Here is a 23354-nt window from a genome sequence, read left to right as displayed (position 1 = left end):
CAGGGAAAAGGGGAGGAGCCCGGCGCTTCGGCAGCTGTAAGAGCACTTCCGGACAATACGCTCCGCCCTCTCTTCCCCAGTCCCCGGTCTGCTTATTTCTCCAGTGCCGGGTGGGCTGAACCAGCGGGTCCTGATTAAAGGCGCCGCCGTCGAGCTGCTGCTTTCTCCTCTCCTCCCCCACTCCGTCTCCCTCCCTTGCTGAGTAGCGGGACTGGCCTTGATGTAGCGACACCACCCTCAGCTTCTCTCCGCCCTAGCTCGGGAGTCCAGCGCGCCGCAGCCCTCTGCCCTCCCGCGTCCCCACCCTGCCAGCCGCACTCAGCTCCTAGCCCATTGTATCCTCCCCATCTCTGCGCTCAGACTCCGAGGCCGGGCTGTGGCGGGAGGATCAGGGACCCCGGTGCGCCCCTTCAGCCGGTCCCCCGATTCGGGGCCCCTCCCCTGCCTGCCTTCCTCGCAGCATCGCGGTAGTGGCGAGGGCACCCTCACCTCCCAGCGAAGTCGGAGAGGGCCGAGTGGTGGGCAGAGGGCACTCACTCCCACCCCCATCCCCAGGGGTGAACGCCTCCAACCCCCTCCTCGGCCCCTTTCCTGGGGGAAGGAGAGCCGAAGCCCGAGCGAGCTGAGGCAGGAAAAGGCAGCCTGGGACTGCCCGGACCGCAGATCATTTTTATTACCGAGATTATTATTAAGAGGGGGCGGGGAGCCCAGGATGCGGGGGAGGGGGCTAGAGACGCAGCTATTTCTATTAAACAGATTATTCCTGAAATAATAATAATACGCGCAAGATGGCTGAAGGTGGCTGTGATGAGAGTGTTGGGGTTGGGGTTTTCTCTTCCTCTTTTTTTTTTTTTTTTTTTTTTTTTAATCTGAGGATAAAGCTCTGAGGCGACAGCAGCTGCGGAGACCCTGCCCGGAGTGCCCTCCCCTCAGTTGAGAAGCAGCGGGCGGAAAAACGGACCCATCGACGGAGCGACTGGCACGGGCCCGCCCCGGACGCGTCGCCTGGGCAGCCGCCGGGGGCCGCGGGCGCTCGCCTTTCTGCCGACTTCTTCCAATTCTAATCTTTTTTTATTTTTTGTAAAGAACTGGGGTGGGTGGAGCAGAGGTGGAGAGAAATCGGGACTTGGCATTTTCTCCCCTCTTCCTCCTAATTTGAAGGAGGCCGCCAGCCCTCCCCTTAAAAATAAATCCCACCAAAAAAAAAAAAAAAGAGAGCGCGCGATAGAAAAAACGCTGCAGGACCCTCCAGCGAGCGCACTCGGACCCCCGGCCGCCAGCGCGGCCGCCGCCAGGAGCCCAAGATGGCTGGGCGCTGAGGGAAGCAGCCCGGCCCGGCTGGCTCGGCCCGGCCCCGCCGCCGCAGCAGGCTGGCTCCGACCGCAGCCCGAAGCCTTCCAGGCCGGAGCAGAGGCCGAGAAGAAAAGAAAGTGGGGGGGAGGGGGGCCGGGGTGGCGAAGGGGGAGGGCCGGGGCGGGGGGGGAGGGGAGGGCCGGGAGCTGAGCCTCCTGTTCATTAGCAGTTGAGAAAAATTCCTTTCTAGTTTGATCAATCCTTGTTTTCCTCGGCAGAGCCGGGGCGCCCGCCCAGTGCGGAGACTGAGAGCGGGGTCTCTCCGCGGCGGGGGCGCCCGGCGCCGGGTCTCGGGGGAGCGCAGAAGTAGCGACGAGGGGGTCAGGCCGGAGCACCGCTGGGGCTTCTCCTCCCTCCCTTTCTGGTTGGCTTTTTTTTTTTTCCACTTCTCTCCCTCCCCCTTCCGTTTCTATTTGTGAAGGGAGGAGGAAGGCAGAGGCGGGCTGGTGTCTCTGGCCGGGGACTGGAATTTCATCTGAATGACTGCCCCTGAGCGCACGCAGCGCCCCGGAGTCGGCCTGCTTGCGCCCCGCAGCCCGCACCCGCAGACGGCTGGCCAGCCTGGGGGCTCCCGCGCCGCGGCCGAAGGACCGGCTCGCCTCGCTCGCCTAGTCCGGATCTAGCAGTCCTCGGCGCGGCCGCACTCGCTTCCCTGGCCCCTCGGATCCCGGACGAGGCGAGGGAGGCGCGGCGCCGGCGAGCCGGGAGGGAGCCACCATTGCCGCCGCCGTCGCTGGAGGAAGTGTGCGGTTCCCGGGCTCTGTCCGCCGTGGGGCGCGCCCCAATGTCAGCCGCGGGGCCGAGCGGAGGCCGCGGGCCGCAGTTGCCCTAGCCGCACCGACTGGGAGGCGGCCTCTTATATGGAATTTGGACCCCGGCGCTCCCCTCTAGGGCTGGTGCCCCGGCCGCGGCCCTGGCGCAGTCCGCCGCCTCCCGCTAGGCACTCGGGAGGAGGAGGAGGAGGAGGAGACGCAGCCCGCTGCGCGCGCGGCGTGAGGACCAAGGCTCCCTCCTCTGGGGGGCGGGCGCGCGGAAGGCGCTGGTGACTGAGCACTGTCGGGGCTCAGTGGTCCTAGAGCTGCACCGGACGGACCCCCAGGGTTGGGGAGTTGGGGAGACCTGCCCAGACTCCCTGCCCGCAGCCGCCATGGCGGAGAATTGGAAGAACTGCTTCGAGGAGGAGCTCATCTGCCCCATCTGCCTGCATGTCTTCGTGGAGCCGGTGCAATTGCCGTGCAAACACAACTTCTGTCGGGGCTGCATTGGCGAGGCGTGGGCCAAGGACAGCGGCCTGGTGCGCTGCCCGGAGTGCAACCAGGCCTACAACCAGAAGCCGGGCCTGGAGAAGAACCTGAAGCTCACTAACATCGTGGAGAAGTTCAACGCCCTGCACGTGGAGAAGCCGCCGGCGGCGCTGCACTGCGTGTTTTGCCGCCGCGGCCCCCCGCTGCCCGCGCAGAAGGTCTGCCTGCGCTGCGAGGCGCCCTGCTGCCAGTCCCACGTGCAGACGCACCTGCAGCAGCCCTCCACCGCCCGCGGGCACCTCCTGGTGGAGGCGGACGACGTGCGGGCTTGGAGCTGCCCGCAGCACAACGCCTACCGCCTTTACCACTGCGAGGCCGAGCAGGTGGCCGTGTGCCAGTACTGCTGCTACTACAGCGGTGCGCATCAGGGACACTCGGTGTGCGACGTGGAGATCCGTAGGAATGAGATCCGGGCAAGTACCCTACACACACAAACACACTCTCTCTCTCTCCCCCTCCCTCTCTCTCTTTCTCTCTCCCTCAATCCCTACTGCCTGGGGACCACCCATTCGGACAGACTGACTTGTGACATCAGGGAAGAGGCCCCCTTCTAAACTCTCTTACGCTGTAAGTTTGGGAGCAAGGTCCTGCCTGGGAAGAAGGGCTACGGATTGCTACTTGTTACATTCCTGCACCTGTGCTCATAGGGTCCATCTTGTGAGTCATATGTAGAATTCAGGTGTGGGGCTGTCAAGGGTAGGGTTTTGATGTTGCTTTTCTGTTTTGCGGTCAGCTCCCTCCCCCAGCGTTGTTTCTGTAGGCCCTACGGGAAGTCACCAAAGGCAGTGACCCAGGTCCTGCTTCTCCAGCTGCTGTTTATGTAATGAGTGTCCTGGTGCCGCTGCTGTGGCTGACATGATCCATGATGCTGGCATACCAATGAGGAAGTAAACAAAAGCAGCCATGTTAGTTTCAAGCCCTATTGGAAACACACTGGGGGGTGGAGGGGAGCTTCCGGAGGGAGAGCAGAACTCCTGATATCTATCTGGCCAAGGCCTGGACAGCCAACCGCATCACTGGACAGCATCTCAGCTATTCGGATTATTCCCTATAGCCCACTCCCTATGTGTGAGAATCACTGCCCTCTGTGTGCCTCTGCGTGTTGCATGCGTCTGCATGAACAAACCTTAAAGTATGTCTTCATCACCCTGAGCCCTTTTCTCCCAGCCCAGCCCTCTATCACAGCCCTCCCACATTTAGGGAGGGGAAGTGGAAGACGGAAAAAGAATCCTGTGGGTTTAAGGTTGAGCTGCCTTGCAATCTGGTTTCAGGCAGCTGGCTCCCCTGGGCTGCCGGCTGGGTGATTACAGAACCGCATCCCCTCCCATTGTATACACCCTGCAGCAGCGGCCAATGTCAAAACCGCCTTCCCCCTCAGGCCTCTGGGCCTGGCTTTGGAACTGGACTGAAGCAATACTTCCGTCCCCTTCAGTGGAGGGGGGCTCCTCCTAGGTCCCTCCCTGGTCCCCTGGCTTTCAGGGTTGAGTCATACCAGAAGGAGGGGGTTGGCCTGAGACTGAGCCATCTCAGAAGCCCCAGCTTGGGGCCTGGGTGTGATATCATGGGGGTGAGGTTGGGCTTTGGTAGGACTGAGAGTGCTTATGGGTGGGGGCCCCTGGAGGCTAGTCAAGGCCAGTGGGGAGCTTGGGTATGAGGAAGCTCTAAACAGGGGACAGTTGTAGATGGGGGCTGTTTCCTGTGAGGGGGACCAGTCAGAATGAGTCACTATTTAGCAATTCAAAAACATACACATACAACTAACAAAAGGCAGGAGGTCTGCCACAGGCTGAGGGCAGGGATAACAAATAAAATTTGCTATATAATTAGTTTCCAGTCGGATGGTCTAGCTCTGGGGGTTTGTGCCAGGACAGGGCCTCTGGCTTCTTAAAGGAAGTGGAGGAGATGGAGGGAAGAGCCACCCCACCACCCAAGGCAGGCAGAGCCCAGACGTTCCCTAGTGTTAGGAAGCTGGCTATTAATGAAGATGGAAGGGCTGGGGGAGAAGGCCAGGAAAAGTGCAGACGCAGGAGAAAGGAAGGCTGTCCAGTTCTCTGTCCTAGGATTGACAGTGGAAAGTGAAAGGAGGGGAAGGCAGAGATGTGGCTGAAAGGCACAGAGGAGGGGCCAGGAACGAGGGTGATGAGTGAACGTGTGCCCACACCCACAGCTTTGCCCTTAGCTGTGTCAGAGTGCTCGGGGATCTTTCATTCTGGTGGCAGATAAAAGAATTATACCTGACTTGGTGGTAGGAAGGTATCTGTAGACATGGGTCTCTGTTTGCGAATGTCTTTGAGACTGTCTGCTTTGCCCTCACAGGCACCTGTCTCCTGTCTGTATAGTTGGGGGATGGGAGTGGCACTATTTGCAGAGTATACCTTTGGGTTCCCACCAGCAGGTCTCTGATTCTCCCAACTCATGAAAGGAGCTGGATGGAAGCAGGTATTGAACTTTGTCAGCAGCTCTGTGTGTGTGTGTCTCTGTGTGTGTGTCTGTATGTGTTCCTGTGTTCGTTCCTGTTCCTGGTGTGGACAGGCTCAGAAGTAGTGGGTTGCCTCACGGCCAGATGTGCAGTACTGTGCGCTCAGCATATGTGCCCCACAGCCTGAGTCTTGTCCCTCTCCAGGCTCCCCTACCCTAGGCACTCCCAAGATTCTCTGGTGTCCCAGGGCACTGGAGTTGGAAACCCTTCAGTGGCCCAGTGCCACTCAGTGTGAGTTGGACTTATTGAATGAGGAGGAAGAGGGGCCCCACCCTTGGGGGAGGGAGGTGAGCCACGGGGAACCTGAATGGAAGAACCCATTGCCCTCCCCATCCTCTCTAGGCCAGCCAGGGGGAGGGGCTGTTTCCTGGGCCTCTTTTCCCTTGTGGGAGGGAGTCTGTCTTAAAGGGCCTGCCTCTGCTGGTACCCTGGATGAAGGCAACAGAATTCTCCCAGATACAGGAGCAGAAGCACAGAGACCTAGCTCACGCCTTAAAATATAGCTCTGTTACTTACGCTTCCTATTCTCTCGTCCAGGGGAGGGGCAGGGGCTGCTGAAATGCCCTATGGGCTAGAAATAGGAAACCCTGATCAGTCTCCGCCAGTGGCCCCCTACTCATCTACTCACAAGCACTCACCCGTGCATGGGCCAGTGGCCTAGAGCAGGGGCCCAGTGGGAAGGCAAGCAGGGCTAGGGGACTGACAGGGGGTCTCAGAGCCAGGCCTTCCAGGTCCTTGCCCTACTCTGCCCTGGGGAAGCCAGTGTCTAGACCATGTTGCCCTGAGGCCTGGAAGCCCACTGGGCAGACCCCAGAGACCACTCTCTGAGACATGCCTCAACCCCAAATGTGTTCTCGCTTGGGGCTATGGGAGGTTAAGGGGCCAAGATTGGGATATCCAGGTGGGCTCAGACATGGCAGCCCAAGGTGGTCAGACCCTCTTCCAGCCCCGGTTTAGGGGTTCATGTGAATAACAGGACTGGTATTAGCTGGGAGCACCCTTATCATGACCTCCCTCAACATGGAAAGAAGACTCAAGATAAGGCCTAGTTAAGTGTGTGAAGGGATATGCAGGGTTTGTGTGTGTTCAGGTCCTAGTTATGCCTCTGTCATTCCTAGGACCCCAGCTTGAGGTTGGAAATGTTCCTAGGACCCTGTTTCTTGCATCCTCAGAGGTTTAGAGTTAAGAAGAGGTGTTCTCTGGGGAAGGGATCCCACTTCTTGGGCCCGTTTGGTGTTTGCAGCTGCTGGGGGGTGAGGTTACCCTGCTTACATTGCCCCTGTAGCTGGAGGGGTTGCACTGGGACTCTGGAGGGGATTCTGGGTCTCTGCCCCATGTGTCTGTCTCCCGGTAGGTTCTGCAGTGAGGGCTGCCCTGGCCCAGCTATAGCAGGGGTATCCCCTCCCCACTCCCACTGCTCCCCTCACCATACTTCTGAGGTCTTAGGTGAGGTGGGAGCTAGGGTGGGGAGCTGTGTGTGTGGGGGTGTGTGTGTGTGTGTGTTTTGTGTGAATGAGGTGTGAGGGTCATGTGGCTGCTCCTTCCTTGACCATCCTGAAGGATCAGGAAGGGGGAGTCTGGCTTGGCCTTCCTCCCTGGGCCCCAGGCAGAGAGGAGCCTCAGGCAGAGGCCCAGCCCCCCACCTCCACCCCAGGGTCCTGCTGACACAGCCTGGCGCCGGTCATGCACGCCCTATTGATTACTCTGCCTCCTGCAGCTCTGGGTGCCTGTGTGTCCATGTCTGTTTGCAGGTTTGTGGTGTGCATGTGTGTAACCAGCATGTCCGGTTGTGCATCTCACATGTGACTACTTTCCTATGTCTCGCATGTGAATCTTCAAGAAGGTACAAAATGAGTGACTGACTTAATTACATAGGTGTCGTGTGTGGCTACGGGGTCAGGAAGACATGCACGTGTGTGTTTGTGAGAGAGGAGGGTGCCCTGCTTGCCCCACACTGTGAGTTGAAGTTGAGTGTGCATGCGTGACTGTCAGTGACGGCGCTGGTGTGTGACTGCCTGCCTGGCGGTGGTTGGTTGGTGGGTGTGAGTTTTGTGTGAGTTTCTCACCTGGTGAGGGTGTTGGGGAGGGGAAGGGAAGACAGATTCACCTTCCTGTGAGCGTGTTGCCTATGGCGGGTATTGGAGGTAGAAGCCTGGATGGATCCTGCCATGCTGGGTTGGGGGCAGTCCGGGTGGGCATAGGAAGGCAAGCCTGGTTTGGGCGCCTGCCCTGGACTGAGCAGGCAGGCCTGGCTGGCCTCATCCCTGGCTCTGGGAAAGCCTTCCTTCCCGGCTGGCCTGGCATTCAAGCCCAGACAAAGGGGGGCTTTCTCTCTTGCCTCTTTGTTCTGCTGCCCCAGAGCGCTGCTCTCTGCATGGCAAAAGCTAATTCCACTCTGCAGCTGGGAAACCCTCTCTGGGGTCTGCCGGGGCTTGCCTCCGAGGGGCTGCCTTTCCCCCTGCCCTGGCTCCTGCCCTGCAGCCTCTTCTCTCTGGGTCTGTGGTTTCCCCAGCCTGGGGGTCCACGTGGTGGCCCCAGGCAGGGGCTGAAGTGCGAGAAGGGGTGTTTCGGGGAGGCAGAAGCTGCTCTGAGCAAGGACGAAGTGCTGTGGCCCAGGGAGAGGGGAGGCTAACGTTCTTCTGGGACAAGGGCTTATGTGGGAGAGTAGAGGCGGGTTTGGCAGCTGGGGAGGAGGTTAGGATGGGGTAGCTCTGGGCAGGGGCCGCAGCCAGAACTGGTAATGGCATGAGAGTCATCTGAGCAGGAAGAGGGGCTCCAGCAGCCCAGGGCCCTCTTCCTGCCCCACCCCCTCACCACAGGGGCTGCTGGCCCCAGCGCTGGCCCAGCCCCTGGGGCCCTGTTCCCTCCCGACCTCGCTTCTCTTCAAGGTTGACTTGAGAGTTTTATTATTATTATTTATTAACTTTTATACAGCCTAGAGTCCCCACGGCCTCACCCGTCTGCCCAGTCCGGTCTGGCATCAAAAATGCCAGCTGGGCCTAGCCGGTCAGTCTCCAGAGGGCTGTGAAGCTTTCCCGGGGCAGGAATGTAAGGGGCTCATGATTGCCTCCTCTCCAGGTTGGCGGTGGGGGTCAGAGGGAGCAGCTCAAGGCAGAATCTAGAACACTGAGGGCCTTGGAGGGGTGGGGATGGAGTGCCCCCAAGTCTTCTTGATGCTTTTGCTGTCACAGGCCCAGGAGCAGACCACGGAAGGTCTTAGATCCTCAGGTAAGGGACAGGCTCAGGAGTGAGCAGGTCCCACCTGGGCCAGCAGGTGTGGTGTGGGGCTGGGCCTGGTACTACCCTTCCCCATGCTGGAGGCCGGGCCCTCAAGTGCTTCTAGTCTAGACCATGGCTCCCTGGTCCTGCACACCTGAGGTGTGCCACAGTCCAAGTGGGTCACTGAGGGCTGGGAGCAGTCTGTAAAGTGCCCCCCACCACCCCCTACATTGAGAACCCTTGCCCTGAAGCAAGCAGGGAAATCTCTTAGCTGTGGGTTCTTCCCAGGTGGGAAGTGGATCTCAGCTCTCAGCAATTCCCAGGGGGTTGGGATGGAAAGGAAGCTGCTGGTAGGGCAGATGGGTCCAGGCCTTGCTTCCTCTGCTCCTCATCTTCCAGCCTTTCAGCAACCTGATTCGGTCATTTGGTGGAATTGAGGTGAGGGGTAATAAAGGGGCACCACGTGGATACTTCCCTCCCTCCACCCAGCTTTCCAGTGCCTAAGGTAGCAGTGACCACCCCCCTGGCCCCTGCTTCCCCCAGGGGCTGTGTGTAGCAGGATTGAGATCACCCGGCCCCAAGGGAGGGTGATTCCTACAGGGGAGAGCTGGCTATGGTGGGCCCCCCTCCCAGCCCTCCCTGGCTGGCACCCCCTCCCCTCCCCTTGCTGCAGAGACAGGAGCCCCATGGCCTCTGGGGGTGGGGGGATGAAACCCAGCCACCTGCTAGGGAATGTGGCCACTGCCTCTGCTAGACCTGGACCATGAAGCTGAGGGAGGGCACCTCAGGGTCCCAGGGTGGCAGTGCTGCCAGGAAAGGATCTGAGAAAAGCCTAGAAAAGGGAAGGGGCTGAACGCCACCCCAGGACTAGATGAGAAGTGCCTCCTTTGCCTGTGCCCTGAGGGGTCAGCCATGAACTCCCAGAAGGGGCTTCAGGGGGCAGGGGAGGGGCCTCCCACTAGTCTGGAGGGTGGAAGTGGAACAGCCCATTCCTATCCTCTGAGGGAAATCGGCTGGGAACCTATCTGGAGCAGCCTCTTTCCTGCCCCTCAGCTGGGACTCAGCCCCAAGTGCACCTCCTCTGATACTGATGGGTCTGGTCATGAGAAGTAGTTGGGCAGGGAGACGTGGTGCTCAGATGCGGCGAGGGGTAGGGGGAGGGCTGGGCTCTCAGATATCCTGGGCACTGGGGAGGCAAGAGTGGCCTGGAGCCTGAGATACGGGTTCGGAAGTTGTCCTTCTGAGTCGGGGGGCTGAGGCAGCCAACAGGCAAAAATCTGAGGGCCAGTTGTTTCAGGGGAAGTAAAAAGGCTTAATGGTCCTGAATGGTGTCCTGGCCACCTCACCTTCAGGCAAGCCTCCCTCAATTGTCTGGAGCCTTCAGGAGGCCCAGCCTTCACCATGCAGGAGGTGGGGGGTGTGCGCGACAGTGTGCTGGAGGTGGTCTCGGGGCCCAGGTGGTGGTGTGCACTTGTGTGTGTGTGTGCAGTTGTACGCATGTTGCTGGGCCACACTCTGGGGTGCTGCCTGCCCTCTTCATGTGACTGGGGGCAGTTTCCCAAGCAGGGAGGGTGCATGACTGCCTCTCTTCCTGCTCCCAGCCAGCTGTGTTTCTGTCTAGGCTCTGACTCAGGCTGGCAGCAGATCCCTGTGCCTGTCAGGTTGGGTGTGCTGCTGGAAGGACAGGGTGGTGGGGTAGGGGCAGGGCAAGGTCTCCTGGGGCTGGCTCTTAAGGCACTGTCCTGGGTCACTGAAAAGTCAAGTTATTGGCTGGAGGGGGTGGGTGTGCCCCAGGCTTTCCCAGCTCAGAATCTGAGAGCCTCATCCCCCACCTCTTCCAGTCCCTAGGGCCCTGGTTTTCTGCTTCCAGGGTGGCCACAAACACAAAACAGGGTCCCTGAACTCTCTTGCTGGCCTTGGTTTCCCCATTTGTAAAAGGAGTTGGGGGAATAAGGAGGGGATTGGTGGCACCTTGTCTTTGGGAAGCCAGCTAGGTGTGGATGGGAGGTAGGGGTCAAGGGGTCAGACTTGAGGGTCACTCTGAGGTCCACTCAGAGGAAGAAAAAGAACCACCTGTCGAGTGGACACTTACTGGGAACTAGGTTCTGTGCAATCTGCTTTGCAGACCTTATTTTGTCTGCAAAACCCAAGGGTTTATTCAGCAAACACATTATGCATCTGTAGGCTGCTGGGGCCTTTATGGGTCTCAGCTGGGAAGGCAGCAAAACCCCATTATCAAGAGGCCTTGAGTTTTGTTTGGAGATCAGACTGTGGTTTGTAAGACAGACTATAGAATAGTGCTGTCCTATAGATCTTTCTGTTAGATGGTCACGTTTTGTGTCTGTAGTGTCCAGTATATTAGCCACTAGCTACAAGTAGCTACTGAACACTTGCACTGAGGCTGGTGCAACTGAAGAACTTATGCTTAACTTTTTATTTTTAATTAACCTAAAATGAAGTCGCCACACATGACTAGTGGCCACTGTATGGGACAGCACAGCTGCAGAGGGAGAGCAGAATGTGACAGCCCCACTGTACGGCCAGGACAGGGAGGGACCTGCACAGACTCCGAGCAGCGGCCATGGAAAGTTTCCTAGAGGAACGGGGCCTGAAGTTGGGCCTTGAAGGTTGTAGGCTGCAGAAGAACAGCAGCGTGCTGGGAGTTCAAATGTGCAGAGTGTCAGGGACAGAATACCAGCCCACCTGGCTGGGAGAATCAGGTCATAGGAGAGATTAACGTGTTTGGAAGGAGGGGTCATTGAGAGCTCTTGAGCAGGAGAGAGACCCTGTTTGAAGAGGTGTGTCTGGTGAAGGAGGATGACGGGTGGATGAACAGCCGGGATGGGGAGGGGTGCGAGGAGACGGGTTGCGGATGCAGGAGATCAAGGGCTGAGAAGAGTAGCATGGTCCAGCACCTTCCAGCACACTGGCCTTGGGTCTTAGGAGAGCTGGAATCTCCTTTCCACCTGGGTCCAGCTGAGGGGCTGAGGAAGCCAGCAAGGGCTTCAGAGGCCTAACTCTTGGCGTCAGGAATAAGCCAGGAGCATAGGGTGAGACCTTCGGACTGAGCCAGAGGACTTGTGTGACCTGGGCAGGCTGTTTGACCCTCTGCATCATCTCCAAGGTGGTGCTCCCCAGAGAGAGGCCGCATGACTTGGATAAGATCAGACCCTACTGCCTGATCACTTAGGTTTGTATTCCAGCTCTGACACTGTGTGACTTTGGATGAATCACTTAACCTCTCTGGTTTCCTTTTCTCTGAAATGAGAATAATAATAGTACTTATTTCACAGCATTACTGGAATGATTAGATAAGTCTCTACAGGAAAAGAGCTTAGAATGGAAGCTGGCCTGACCCTGCCCTCAGAAAGCTGATGGTTTAGATATATGTGGGAAGCTATTCCAGGCTTTCTGTTCTTGAGGACAGTCTGGACAGGCAGCTGTCACCAGGCCCCTGGGATTGCATGGGGACCAGAAGTGGTTGGGTGGCAGAAATTTTAGGTCATCTGGGTCAAAGGAGCTATAGGATGAGTCTGTTCTGTGGAGGGAAGAATGGTGCTCACCCATCTCAGCCCCCTCTGATGCCCCTACCCCAACTGTCTCTGCAGAAGATGCTGATGAAGCAGCAGGACCGGCTGGAGGAGCGAGAACAGGACATTGAGGACCAGCTGTACAAACTCGAGTCAGACAAGCGCCTGGTGGAGGTAGCTAAGCCCAAGCCCAGGGTATGGGGTTGGGGGTGGCTTGAGTACAGGCCTTGGGCTAGTTCCTTTCTTGGTCTAGAATCTGTGGTTGGCTCTGTACCAGGATCCCTTGGTCAGTCATTCAACAAACCATCAACGGATGAGCCCCCACTGGTGCTGTGGTTGCTGGCCCAGAGCCCAGTGCTACCAGTTGGGGATTGGCAGGTCAGACCTTGCCCTCGGGAGCCCTGGGGTTTGGGGTCCCAGACTCCCCCATCCAGGATGTGAGACAGGCAGGATTAGCAGCCCAAGGTGCCTAGGACTCACCTGCCCCCCCACTTTTGCCCCTGCGCCTGCAGGAGAAGGTGAGCCAACTGAAGGAGGAAGTGCGGCTGCAGTACGAGAAGCTGCACCAGCTGCTGGACGAGGACCTGCGGCAGACAGTGGAGGTCCTGGACAAGGCCCAGGCCAAGTTCTGCAGCGAGAACGCAGCGCAGGCGCTGCATCTCGGGGAGCGCATGCAGGAGGCCAAGAAGCTGCTGGGCTCCCTGCAGCTGCTCTTCGACAAGACAGAGGATGTCAGCTTCATGAAGGTGGGCTGAGCCTGGGACCCGCTGGTGGGACTCAGGGGGCATTTCTAAATTGGAGTCTGCAGTGCTTTCCCAACCAGTTTTCCCCACCAGTGTGCTCACAGGGCTTCGGAGCCAGCCTGCATGGATTCAAAACCTCCCATCCTGTTCTTTCTAGCTTTTTGACCTTGGGCAAGTCATAATGTGTTCCCTAGGCCTCAGCTCTCTCACTTACAAAATGGGGTTGATAATACAGATCCATTATCTGTTATTCACAATTCCAAAATTTAAAACTCTCTGAAAATTGAAAGAAAAAAATTCTGGCCATTCATTTGATAGCAAAAATGGACCTGAACTGATGTTGGCAATTTACAGTCTCTATTTATCTTGCTTGGTATGAATACTCAAACATATTGCTGCAGAAATGCTGATGTGTTAGATTATGGTGTCCAACTGAGGATGATATGTAATATATGCTACATCATATTTCTGTTCCAAAATCCAGAAAATTCCAAAACACATCTTGCCCCAAAGATTTTGCATAAAAGATTGAGCGCCTGCAGAACCTTCCTCCTAGGGTAGTTGTGTGGATAAAATGATGGATGTATAGACAGCACTGACAGTGTTGTCTGTCGCATAACAAGTGCTCAGTCTTCTAAAAGTGGAGGCACCCCTGCCTCTGCCACACTCTGGCCAGAATCAGAAGGCCAGCCCCTCCTGAGGAGAGGGAGGATGGGGCAGCTTCCATCTTTCCCTCTCCCATGCTGCCTTTCCCACTGACTAACCCTTTTCTTTCCCCCTAGAACACCAAGTCTGTGAAAATCCTAATGGACAGGTGAGCTGATGGCCACCGGCCCTCAAGGGAACACATCTGGGGGAGGGTAGGGAGGGCCAGGCCCATCGGGGGGAGGTAGGGCGGGCTTACCGGTGATACCTCCTCACAGCAGATGCCCCGTCCACTGCCCCCAGGACCCAGACCTGCACGGGCAGCAGCCTTTCTCCCCCTAAGATCGGCCACCTGAACTCCAAGCTCTTCCTGAACGAGGTGGCCAAGAAGGAGAAGCAGCTGCGGAAGATGCTAGAAGGTGAGGATGGGATCCTCAATCAAAGGGAGAGAACCCTTTGGGCAGGGGTAAATGCCAGAAACTTCCCCGAGAGGCAGCTTGGCTTAGATAGACCTTTCTTCATATCCCGGCTTTGCTACTTAAAGCTGTGAGACATTCGGCAAGCCGTGTTACCTCCCCCAGCCTCAGTTTCTTCAGCTGTAAAATGGGAATAATAATAGCAGCTACTCACTGATGAAGTAGTGAGCATCAAGATGGTGCATGATGTAATATGCTTGGTCCTAAAGCCGGAAAAGGTCCCCAGGGGAGAGGAGGCCTGGGTTGCCTGGGATACGGGCTTTAGTGACTTTCACCCAAACTCTCCACAGGCCCCTTCAGCACACCGGTGCCCTTCCTGCAGAGCGTCCCCTTGTACCCTTGTGGCGTGAGCAGCTCTGGGGCGGAAAAACGCAAGCACTCAACAGCCTTCCCTGAGGCCAGTTTCCTAGAGACATCGTCAGGCCCCGTGGGCAGCCAGTATGGGGCAGCGGGTGCCGCCAGCAGCGAGGGCCAGTCAGGGCAGCCCCTGGGCCCCTGCAGCTCCACGCAGCACTTGGTGGCCCTGCCGGGCAGCACCCAACCAGTGCACTCAAGTCCTGTGTTCCCCCCATCGCAGTATCCCAATGGCTCCGCCGCCCAGCAGCCCATGCTCCCCCAGTATGGCGGCCGCAAGATTCTCGTCTGTTCTGTGGACAACTGTTACTGTTCTTCCGTGGCCAACCACGGCGGCCACCAGCCCTACCCCCGCTCCGGCCACTTCCCCTGGACAGTGCCCTCACAGGAGTACTCACACCCGCTCCCACCCACACCCTCCGTCCCCCAGTCCCTTCCTGGCCTGGCGGTCAGAGACTGGCTCGACGCCTCCCAGCAGCCTGGCCACCAGGATTTCTACAGGGTGTATGGGCAGCCGTCCACCAAACACTACGTGACGAGCTAACGCCACGCGGGCAGTGGGGCGCTGGGGAGTCCTCCCTCCCAGTCCCCGATGGCTCGGGAATGATGCATCCAGAGACCTGCCCTTCTACCTTCCTGTCCTCCCACCCTTACTCCTTCATTCCCCCCAAGTCTTTTCCTTTTGGATTTTGTTTTGTTTGGGGCTTGTTTTGATTTTTTTTTTTTTTTTAATTATGAATCTCCTGGACGCGGAGGTGACAGCAGGAGCTGGACTGGGTTGGGGCCGCAGGTGGCCCTGGAGTTGGGGAAGCGTCTACCTCAAGGCGCTGAGCTCTCTCTCTCTCTGTCTCTCCTTTTTTCTTCCACTCCTTCCCCTTCTCACCCCAATGGCTGGAAGGAGCCTCAGCTTCCCCTGAAGCCTTGGAGAGAGGGGCAGTTTCCAACCCTCCTCACCCAGCCCTGGGAGGAGGGACCAGTGCCCACTGGCCTGCTTCTCCTCTTGTTTTTCTTTTGGGCAGTTTGATCACTGATTGAATAAGGAATGACTTGTAGGTTGTGGGGCTTTTTTTTTTTTTTTTTTTTAAACCAAGAATGATTTCTCCTGCTTCCTTCTCACCCACCATCCTCCCAGACGGAATTCAAAGGCCACTTCTCAAGCAGCTTTTGGCACCTTCAGCCTCAGAATGGAATCTTAAAGACAGGAACCCCATGTCCAGGAAAGGGGATCAGGAACTTTGCCAATGATAGTGACCACAGCAAAAGCAAATAATAATAATATTAATAATAATAAAGAGAAATAAATAATAAAATAAACATAGCACAGCCCTTGTTGAGGTCAGAGGGAGAGAAGGGGCTGCTCGGAGTTGGGTCCTTGCCTGGATTTTGACACAGCAACTTCCTGTAGTGAGCACTTTGTATGAATCGTGGACTTCCTGTTCTCAAGGCGCAGGTATTTATTCTGTAATCTGTCTAGAGCACACTCCGAAATCCAACCTTCTAATAAACATAATGGCGCAGTCCCACTCCCTGCCTCGCCTCTTACCCCACCTCCCCCAGGTCTGGGGGTCTTCAGGCATTGGTGTGGGGAGGGGTCCCTCTGGGGATCGGAGCCCTTGCCCTCCCTGCCTTGATTCTCTCCTGGGTTTAGCCTGTTACAGGCCTATGAATGTCAGTTCATCAGGCACTAACTACATCTACTCTCGGCCTTGGGTTCATTTGACAAATATTTGCTGAGGGCCTCTCAGGCCCAGCCCCCTACTGCATGGGCCTCGGCATCTCTTTGAATTTCCGCCAACATGCTCTTAGCTAGGACAGACAAAGGAAGAAATACCTTTCTATGAGTCCTGCAAAGTTTACCTCCTTCAGTCCACAAATATTTATTAAGCACATGCTAAGCGCCAAGCACTGTGTAGGGCCAAGGGCAGAAAAGTAGACCCTCTCGGAATTTAGTCTAACTGAGCCTTGGCCCCCATTGGGAGGGGAGTTCAGTCTTATGCTTCCTTTGGTGACTGGAGCTCTTGGCCCTTGCCCCTGATCCTGGAGGAAGAGTAGGTGGGAAAATCTTAGGCTCTGGAGGCGTGGAGGTAGGGTAGCAAGGTGAAAAAGACATCCTACCCTCATCCCCTGTGCCGACAGAGCTTCTTGAAGTCTCTGGCATGTCTGGAAGCCTGTTAAAAGGGCCAATTCCTGGGGCCCTGCTTGGACTTAGTGGGGATCACTGAGGGCCCAGGAATCTGCATTTTAAATGCATTTAATCCCTGGTATTTCTGACACATCCTGGAGTTTGAGAAGTGCTGCCTTGAGAGACTGGACAGGCACCTGCTTGTCATAGGACCCCCTGGGGTAGAAGGAGGGGCTGGGACATACTACACCCTCTATTAGCAAGGGTGAGGTAGGGGGAGCTGATCTTTTAAAAAAGATCCCTGGTTTGTTGCCTAACACTATTGATCAGCTTATGTGTAAAGTGTCCTGTGCCCTTCCCTACTAGTAGGAGGGCAACCTTTACTGGGTGCCTAGTTCTCTTTCCCCTTGTCTGGGTAGAATGAGGACCTGAACGCCCCCCGCCCCAGGAAAACTAGAGCAAGACAGGGAGCTGTGGGTAAGTCCTGTGCCAGGGGTCCAAACCTCACTGACTCCTAGTCACCCCTCTTCTCAGAAAAATATGGACCCAAGCTGGAGGACACAGTCAGTCCATGTCCCTTGGCCAGTTAGGCTGGCCAGACCAAAGTCTTGGTCTTGCTAATTGTCTCTGTCCTGCCATCCTGTAGAATAGAGAATGACTCAGTGTGGGGCAGGTGGACCCTTGCTTCATTGCTTCTCCTTTCCCACTTTGGCAGGGAGCCAGAGCCAGGGGCAGGATGACAACAGCTGGCCTACCCCCTTCTCTTCCCCTGCACCTGTTTGGGGCTCTTGAGGGGAGGCAGATGGCTGGAGCACAGCGCCCCTCCAGCCAGCCCGGGGTGGAAGGATGCCTGGGGGCAGGTGCTGGTGGACAGATAGACATTAAACTCCATTCATATCTGCCCTGTCTCACTGTTCCTTTCTCTGGTTGTCAGGAACCCTGGGACATCTTCTGTGCCAAGAGTTGGGAGCCAAGCAAAAAGCTGCCCAATTTCTTTTCCACTTGGCCTAGTTTTATTTTATCTGATGGGAGACATTCTTCCTCCAGGTGTATCAATGCGACTGGGATTTGGAGGGGAGACTGGTGGGAGCGGGATGGACTTGAACCCCACCAGGCCCCAGCTCTGAAAGCGCACCCCAGCAATTAGACACATGGGCACACAGGCTATAGGCCAAGTAGCCAGTTGTACGGAATATGGCCTGGGGTGGCTGGGCAGCCAGGGAAACTGGAAGACTCTTATCCCATCCAGCTGTCCTCAGCCACCCAGCTGTCCCTGGCTTTGCAGGAGCAGCTGTCACCCACTTCCCAAAAGGGTCAGGAGCAAAGGAGGCCCATAAAGCTGGAGCTGCCCCAGGACACAGGGTGGGCTGGAGAAGATGTAGGGGGCCTTCCACTCCCTGCACTGGTGTGCACCTTTCACATTCACAGGCACACCTTGTGTCTCCCTCCGCTAACCGCTCAGACCCTGAGGTACCAGCTTTCACCCCCTAGGCAGTTACCTCCCGCCTTCCCAGGGAGGCGATCACTTCTCCCCTTTGGGGGCAGGGCTGGGTGTCAGGAGCGCAGCTCCCACCCCACGGACTCGGCCCAGATGTGTGGAGCCCGCTGGGAGGCGACCGCCGGGGGGTTTCCTCTCCGTCACCCCTACTGCCCGAGCTCTTTCATGTCACTGTCCTCCCCTCCCCGGTCCCAGCCCCGGAGCCGAGCAGCTGCGCCCCGCTCCCCGCCCCCAGCCTCTCTCCCAGCTGTCTTTGGGGTGGGGCCGGGCAGCTGGGGAACAGCTGCAAGTCGTGGGGTGGGGGTGGGCTGGGGTGTCTCCTGCAACAGCCGGAAACAGCCTCAGTGCCCAGGAGGAGGTGCAAGGAGGCTGGAGGAGGGCGAGGCCTGGGGGCATGGCCAGCTCCTCTGCCCCTCCCCCATCGCATCTGGCCAGGCCAACTGAGAACGGGGTAGACCCCAGATCAAAGCCCCCTCCCGACTTCAAAGGGCACCCTGGGGGCGGGGAGGCGGGTGGGGCAGCCGGAAACACCCTGAACAGTGAGGCCAGTGAGTCAGCGCCCCAGAGCCCTCACTGGAGGCAGAGACCCCACGTTCTAACCTCATTTCTGGGTTCTTCCAGGCCCTGTTCACATCCACCCACTCGGACCCCATGGTTGTCACCATGCCCTTTCCTCCAACACCTTCATTTTGTCCCATCTGAGGGTGGGGGAGAACCCATAAACACTTTCAGGACTAGACCTGGCCCCTTGGGGGATTTCCTAGCCCATCCCACCTCTGCCTGCTGTAAACTTGGGGTGTAGGGAGGGGAGGGTCTAGGACATGTCCTTCCCCAACCCAGTGCTCTAGGCCTACAAAGAAAGGGGGGCTGTGGGGTAAAGAGAGAAAGAAAATTGATTCCTGGGTATCCCTGGACAGAGCTCACCACACTCAGCCCCTCTTCTAAAGTGAGGCTCTCCCTACATGATTTGGGAAACTCTTCCCTGGAGATGCTTTAGAAACAGTGGTCTCTAGAACCTAGGATCCTGGTGCTGGTTTTAGAACCCTCTGAGTCCTGTTTCTTCCAGTTAAAGGGGCAAGAAAAAAAAATAGAGGGCACTCTTGGATTGCCCCTTCCCTATACTCTGCGCAAAAGTGCTGGGGCAAGGACCTGGGATTCATGGCTAAGAGTCCAGAAACTTCATTGGAGGCTGAGGGGAATAGAAAATAGTTCCGAGTGTGGGACAGAGGCAGCTAGGGTTGGGGCTCCTGGTGAGAGGTTATAGACCAGGCCCAGGGGGAGTCTGGCCTTAAGAACATCAGCTTCTTCCTTCCAAGTCTTTCTTCCCTCAACACTCTACCCTGTCTGCCTACACCCAGAGGTTTCTTTCCCTTCCAGGGGAGGATGTATTCACTCTCTGCTTGAATTCCTCCAGTAACAGAGAACTTACAGCCTCAAGACACCCCTTCCACAATGAAAGCTCCTACAAATAACAAGCAGAAATCTGGTGGGTAGAGTTTTGGCCTCTACCATATTCTCTGGTGTATGAGAATCACACCCCCTGAGTGAGGGAGGCCTTTAAGAGCTGAGGGCTTCTTCCCTAAAATCCCCTGTCCCTGGCAAGGACTTGGCAACGGACTTACCCCAGAGTTCTGCACTGGGAATCTGAATGCCTCCTCCACAGGCAACCAGTTTTCTTTAATTGCTGTGTGGTTAATTCCTCTCAACTACAGCAAACTGGGATATTTATGACTTCTCCTTACACTAGATCTTCTTCAATAATTGGATCTTCCTTGAGAGGGAACCCATCTGCTCAGTGCTATAGGTTATTTCTCACTGTTTACATTGAGGCAAGAAGAGGATGACATGTTGGGTGGGATGTGGCAGAGTTTCCAACAGCTGGTAGAGTGGGCCCTAGAGGTGGCACAGGCATCTCAGGATTGCAGGTAAGAAGTGGAAGGAGGGAGCAGGCTTCCAAGGACCAAGCGTTAAGGGTGGTGTGCACTTCTAGTCCCCCTGGAAAAAATGGCAATGAGTCACTTGACATGGATGTCCCGGCTGCCTGTGAATTGGATGTTGTCATCAGACACTCTCCATGTGTGTGCCTGCTGCAGGGCCCTGAGAAAATGGGTGGCTCAGGCCCTAATGGATAGGGCCTCTCCAGCCACACCAAATACCATCCCCTCCAGCTGCAGCTGCCTGGGTTGCACCCATCAACTCATGCGCTTAGAGTCAGTCCTCCAGCAGTGGTTCCATGCCCCAGCAGCTCTACTCATCCTTTGCCTGAAGTGTCTACCTAGCCTCCAAGTCTCACCTCCCCTGTGCGTCCCTCCCCACCCTCTCCAGGCAGGGAGTAATGAATGATGCATGTGAAATGCCAGGTCTGGTGCTGGCATAGGCTGCTTTTGGGGACTGATAGCTATCCCAGCATTTGTGTTCCTTTGGACCAACCACACTCCCGTGCACTTAGCGCTCTCACTTGGTATTTTAACTAATGATTTACATGTCAGGTTACAAGCTGCATAGCTTATGTGTCCAAGCAGCCTGTGCATCCCAGGAGGACATGAAATGTTAGTCATTGATTTTTCAGAACCTAAGACAGTGCCTGTTTCATTCATTCACTCATTCATTCAACTAATAATTATTGAGGTCCTTCTGATGCTGGGCTCTATTCTAATATTGGGGATCCCCCAATGAATAAAACATACAAACTCTGCCCTCTTGGAGCTACTAACTTAGTGCGGAAGAGACAGCTGACAAACAATAAATCAATAATTGTGAGTTGGTGATCAGTAATATGAAGGAAAGTAAAGCGTGGTGAGGGGGCATGGCAGTTTTTATATATGGAAGTGGTCAGGGAAGGCTTTGCTGAGAAGGTGACATTCAGCGGAGATTTCAAGAATGAGGAGGCAAGATCTGGGGATATTTAGAGCAAGAGTGTTCCAGGTAGAGGGAATAGCCACCAAGGCTGGAGGCAGAAGATGCCTGTTTCAGGAACAGCAAGGGGGTGAGTGTCTGGGAAGGTGGGTGAGGGGCAGAGCAGGGAGTGATGAGGTCAGAAAAGCAGGAGTGAACAGGCCAGGACATGGGGCATTGTAGGCACTCTGCTTCTGCTCAAGAGATATTTGTTGAGTGAATGAATGATGGGTGAATGAATGAATGCCACATGCCTCGGCTGTCAGGGCTCTGAGAGTCACCTAGCCATCTTCCTGGGGAGGTGGGACTCGAATCATGCTCTAAAGGAGAGGTAAGCAAAACACAAAAGAGGGGGCAGACTCCTAGGGAGGAGGTTGCTACGAGCACAGATGTGGAAATAAAATTGTGGGAATTACGTAGGGGGACAGCAAGGATAGCTCATCTGAAGCTCAGGGTGTGTGTGAGAGCCCATGACTGACAGGTCTATAAAAGAAGTTTGAGGTCAGGTCAGGGGGGCCTTGAATAACAGGATAAACAGTTTGGCCCTGAGTGTCCCACAGCAGCGGAGCTTCCGAAGGCATCTGAGCAAGGGAACTGTGTTCTCGAACAATGGCTCTGAACACGAAGGGGGTGAACGGCCAGGCAGTGGGGGACAAGGGAACCAGCTAGGAGACAGCAGGAGATCCAAGTGAGAGAAGGTGGGGGGTCGGGGTGCAGGTTGGCCCTGGCCCAAGGAGCAGGAAGCACTGTGGCTAGGCCTCCAGGTCCTGCTGCTCAGGCCAAGGGATGGAAGCCGGGATCAGACCTGCTCCTTCTCCGCCAGCCAGCTATGGGCCCCGGAGTCAGCAGAAAACCCCGGCCCCGGGGAGGAGGCGGTGCAGAGCCAGAAGCTGCTGAGGGAGCACTGGCGGCGAGATGCCATTGTACGTCCGCAATCAAGATACTTCAGAGGAAATCAAAAGCACCAACTGGGGAAATGATGTGTACACTCTCATTCTCTCTCTCTCTCTCTCAAACACACACACCAACTTCTGCCTCCAAAATGGGTCAAGTGAAGGCTGTGGGTGTGGGCTGGGGAGGGAGGGCTGGAAGGAGAGGAGGCCCAGGGCCCCGAGCAGCCTGGGCGCCCGTGCCCATTCACCCTCCTGGCATAGGGGCTGGCAGCAGCTGCAGGGTGGGGTGGGCCGTGAGGATAAATATACACCTCCCCATGCATATGGATAATGCACACAGCTGCCCTGCCTGCTTTTGCGCTCATTAGGACCAACTGTTTCAGGAGCGGTGGCAGGCGGGCGGGAGGGGGTGATGTGCCCATTCACAGACTGGGGGTAGGGGGGCTGCTTGCAGCTGTGCAGACACCTCCCCCCTGCCTGGATCAGCATCTCAGCCCCTGAATGCCCCTTCCTCCTGCTTTTCCTTCCTCCCAACTTGCTGCTCTGGCATATCTGAAGGTCTCAGGGTGGGAAAGGGGCCTAGGGAGTGAGTCAGGATGAAATCCAGGCTAAATCCCCACCAGAGATGGGGGAACTGAGGGAAGAGTTGGGCTGTATTGGCCCCAGGATGGGCTGTTTCTTACAAACCAAAGTTCCTTGCCGCTTTCTCTCCAAATGCCATCTTTAGCATCCAGGCAGTAAAAGTGTTTCCGCCCTGTCCTCTGGAGGCCCCAGGGAAGTCCCAATCTTCTAAGGGGTGTGGGAGTGATGTGCCAGCACAGTTTCACAGGATTCTGACTTCTTGGCAGCGAGGAAGGCTGAGAAAGGGAGGCTGGTGGGCTCCAGCTCTCCTGAGCAGGTCGTCCAGGTGGGACTGGGGACTGGGTTGAGGGGGGGTGAGTGTTGAGAGCCAGGCCTGCGGAGGGGTGTGGCTGATGGCCCAGGCCGGGGACCCCAAGTATGGCTGGGCAGCTTGGCCCCACTTAAGGGCACCTGGCTGGGAGGCCCTCAGCTAGTGCCGAGGCTTGCTGCTGGTGAGGGGCATCCTCTCCCATATGGGTCAGCAGTGGTCCAGGTGACGGGCCTGTCCAGTCTCAGGAACATGCATTCTGTTAATAAGGCAAAGAAAGATGGGGCGGACCATGTGGGTGTGTGACTGCAGTCAGACCTTTCTCTTGCCCCTCCAATGGTCTAAGTGGGCTCCTGGGAGGGCTGCCCCATCCTCCATTTTGGGCCAGGGCACTGGATGGGGGCTGCAGAGCCCTGGGGGGAGAACAGAGGCAGCCGATGCCAGGCCAGGGCCCAAAGGGAGACAACCTCCCTGGCCTCTTTCCTTTGTTGTTAGGGCGGGGCCGGACACCACCTGCCCCCTCTGCTGGTGGCCTCCAGAGCAGCAGCCACCTCTGGGCTCTGAGGAAGAAGGGTCTTGTGGATCCTGGAGAGGCTAGTGGCGAGGTGAGAGAAAAGAGGTAGGCCTCTGGCCTGGTTTCCTGGAGCCCTGATCCCCCACTGCTCCCAGCAGTTCCCTGTGTTCAGTCAAGATGGTGCCATGGAGAAAAATGGTCTTTCTAGCTGACGGGAATCCCAGTTCAGCCATTTCTTAGCTGTGTGGTTCTAGGCAAGTGACAACCTTAGAGAGCCTTGATTTCCTCAGCTGGGAAAGAGATAGGAATCTCCTAGGGCTACTTAAGGGATCGAATCAGGGAATGACTAACAGGTGTAGCAGTTTGCTGAGCTAAATGGTACTTCTGCCCCCAACCTTTGCAGTTCTCAGCTTCAGGTATCCCCGCAAGTTCTCTCAGAA

At 56.6% G+C, this 23354-nt stretch overlaps 1 protein-coding gene across 1 annotated transcript; it reads left to right on the top strand.

The window, feature by feature from the left end:
* The first annotated feature begins 85 nt into the window (after positions 1-85).
* Positions 86-15626, top strand: TRIM8 (tripartite motif containing 8). Its single transcript, XM_010970981.3, has 6 exons — positions 86-3070; positions 11964-12059; positions 12398-12631; positions 13411-13442; positions 13577-13692; positions 14040-15626. The coding sequence occupies exons 1-6, from the start codon at positions 2501-2503 to the stop codon at positions 14645-14647; spliced, it is 1656 nt and encodes a 551-aa protein (XP_010969283.2). The 5' UTR covers positions 86-2500; the 3' UTR covers positions 14648-15626.
* The last annotated feature ends 7728 nt before the right edge of the window (positions 15627-23354 follow it).

Source organism: Camelus bactrianus, chromosome 11, assembly GCF_048773025.1.
Source record: "Camelus bactrianus isolate YW-2024 breed Bactrian camel chromosome 11, ASM4877302v1, whole genome shotgun sequence".
NCBI lineage: Eukaryota > Metazoa > Chordata > Mammalia > Artiodactyla > Camelidae > Camelus > Camelus bactrianus.
This window is presented reverse-complemented; position numbering and strand designations above follow the sequence as displayed.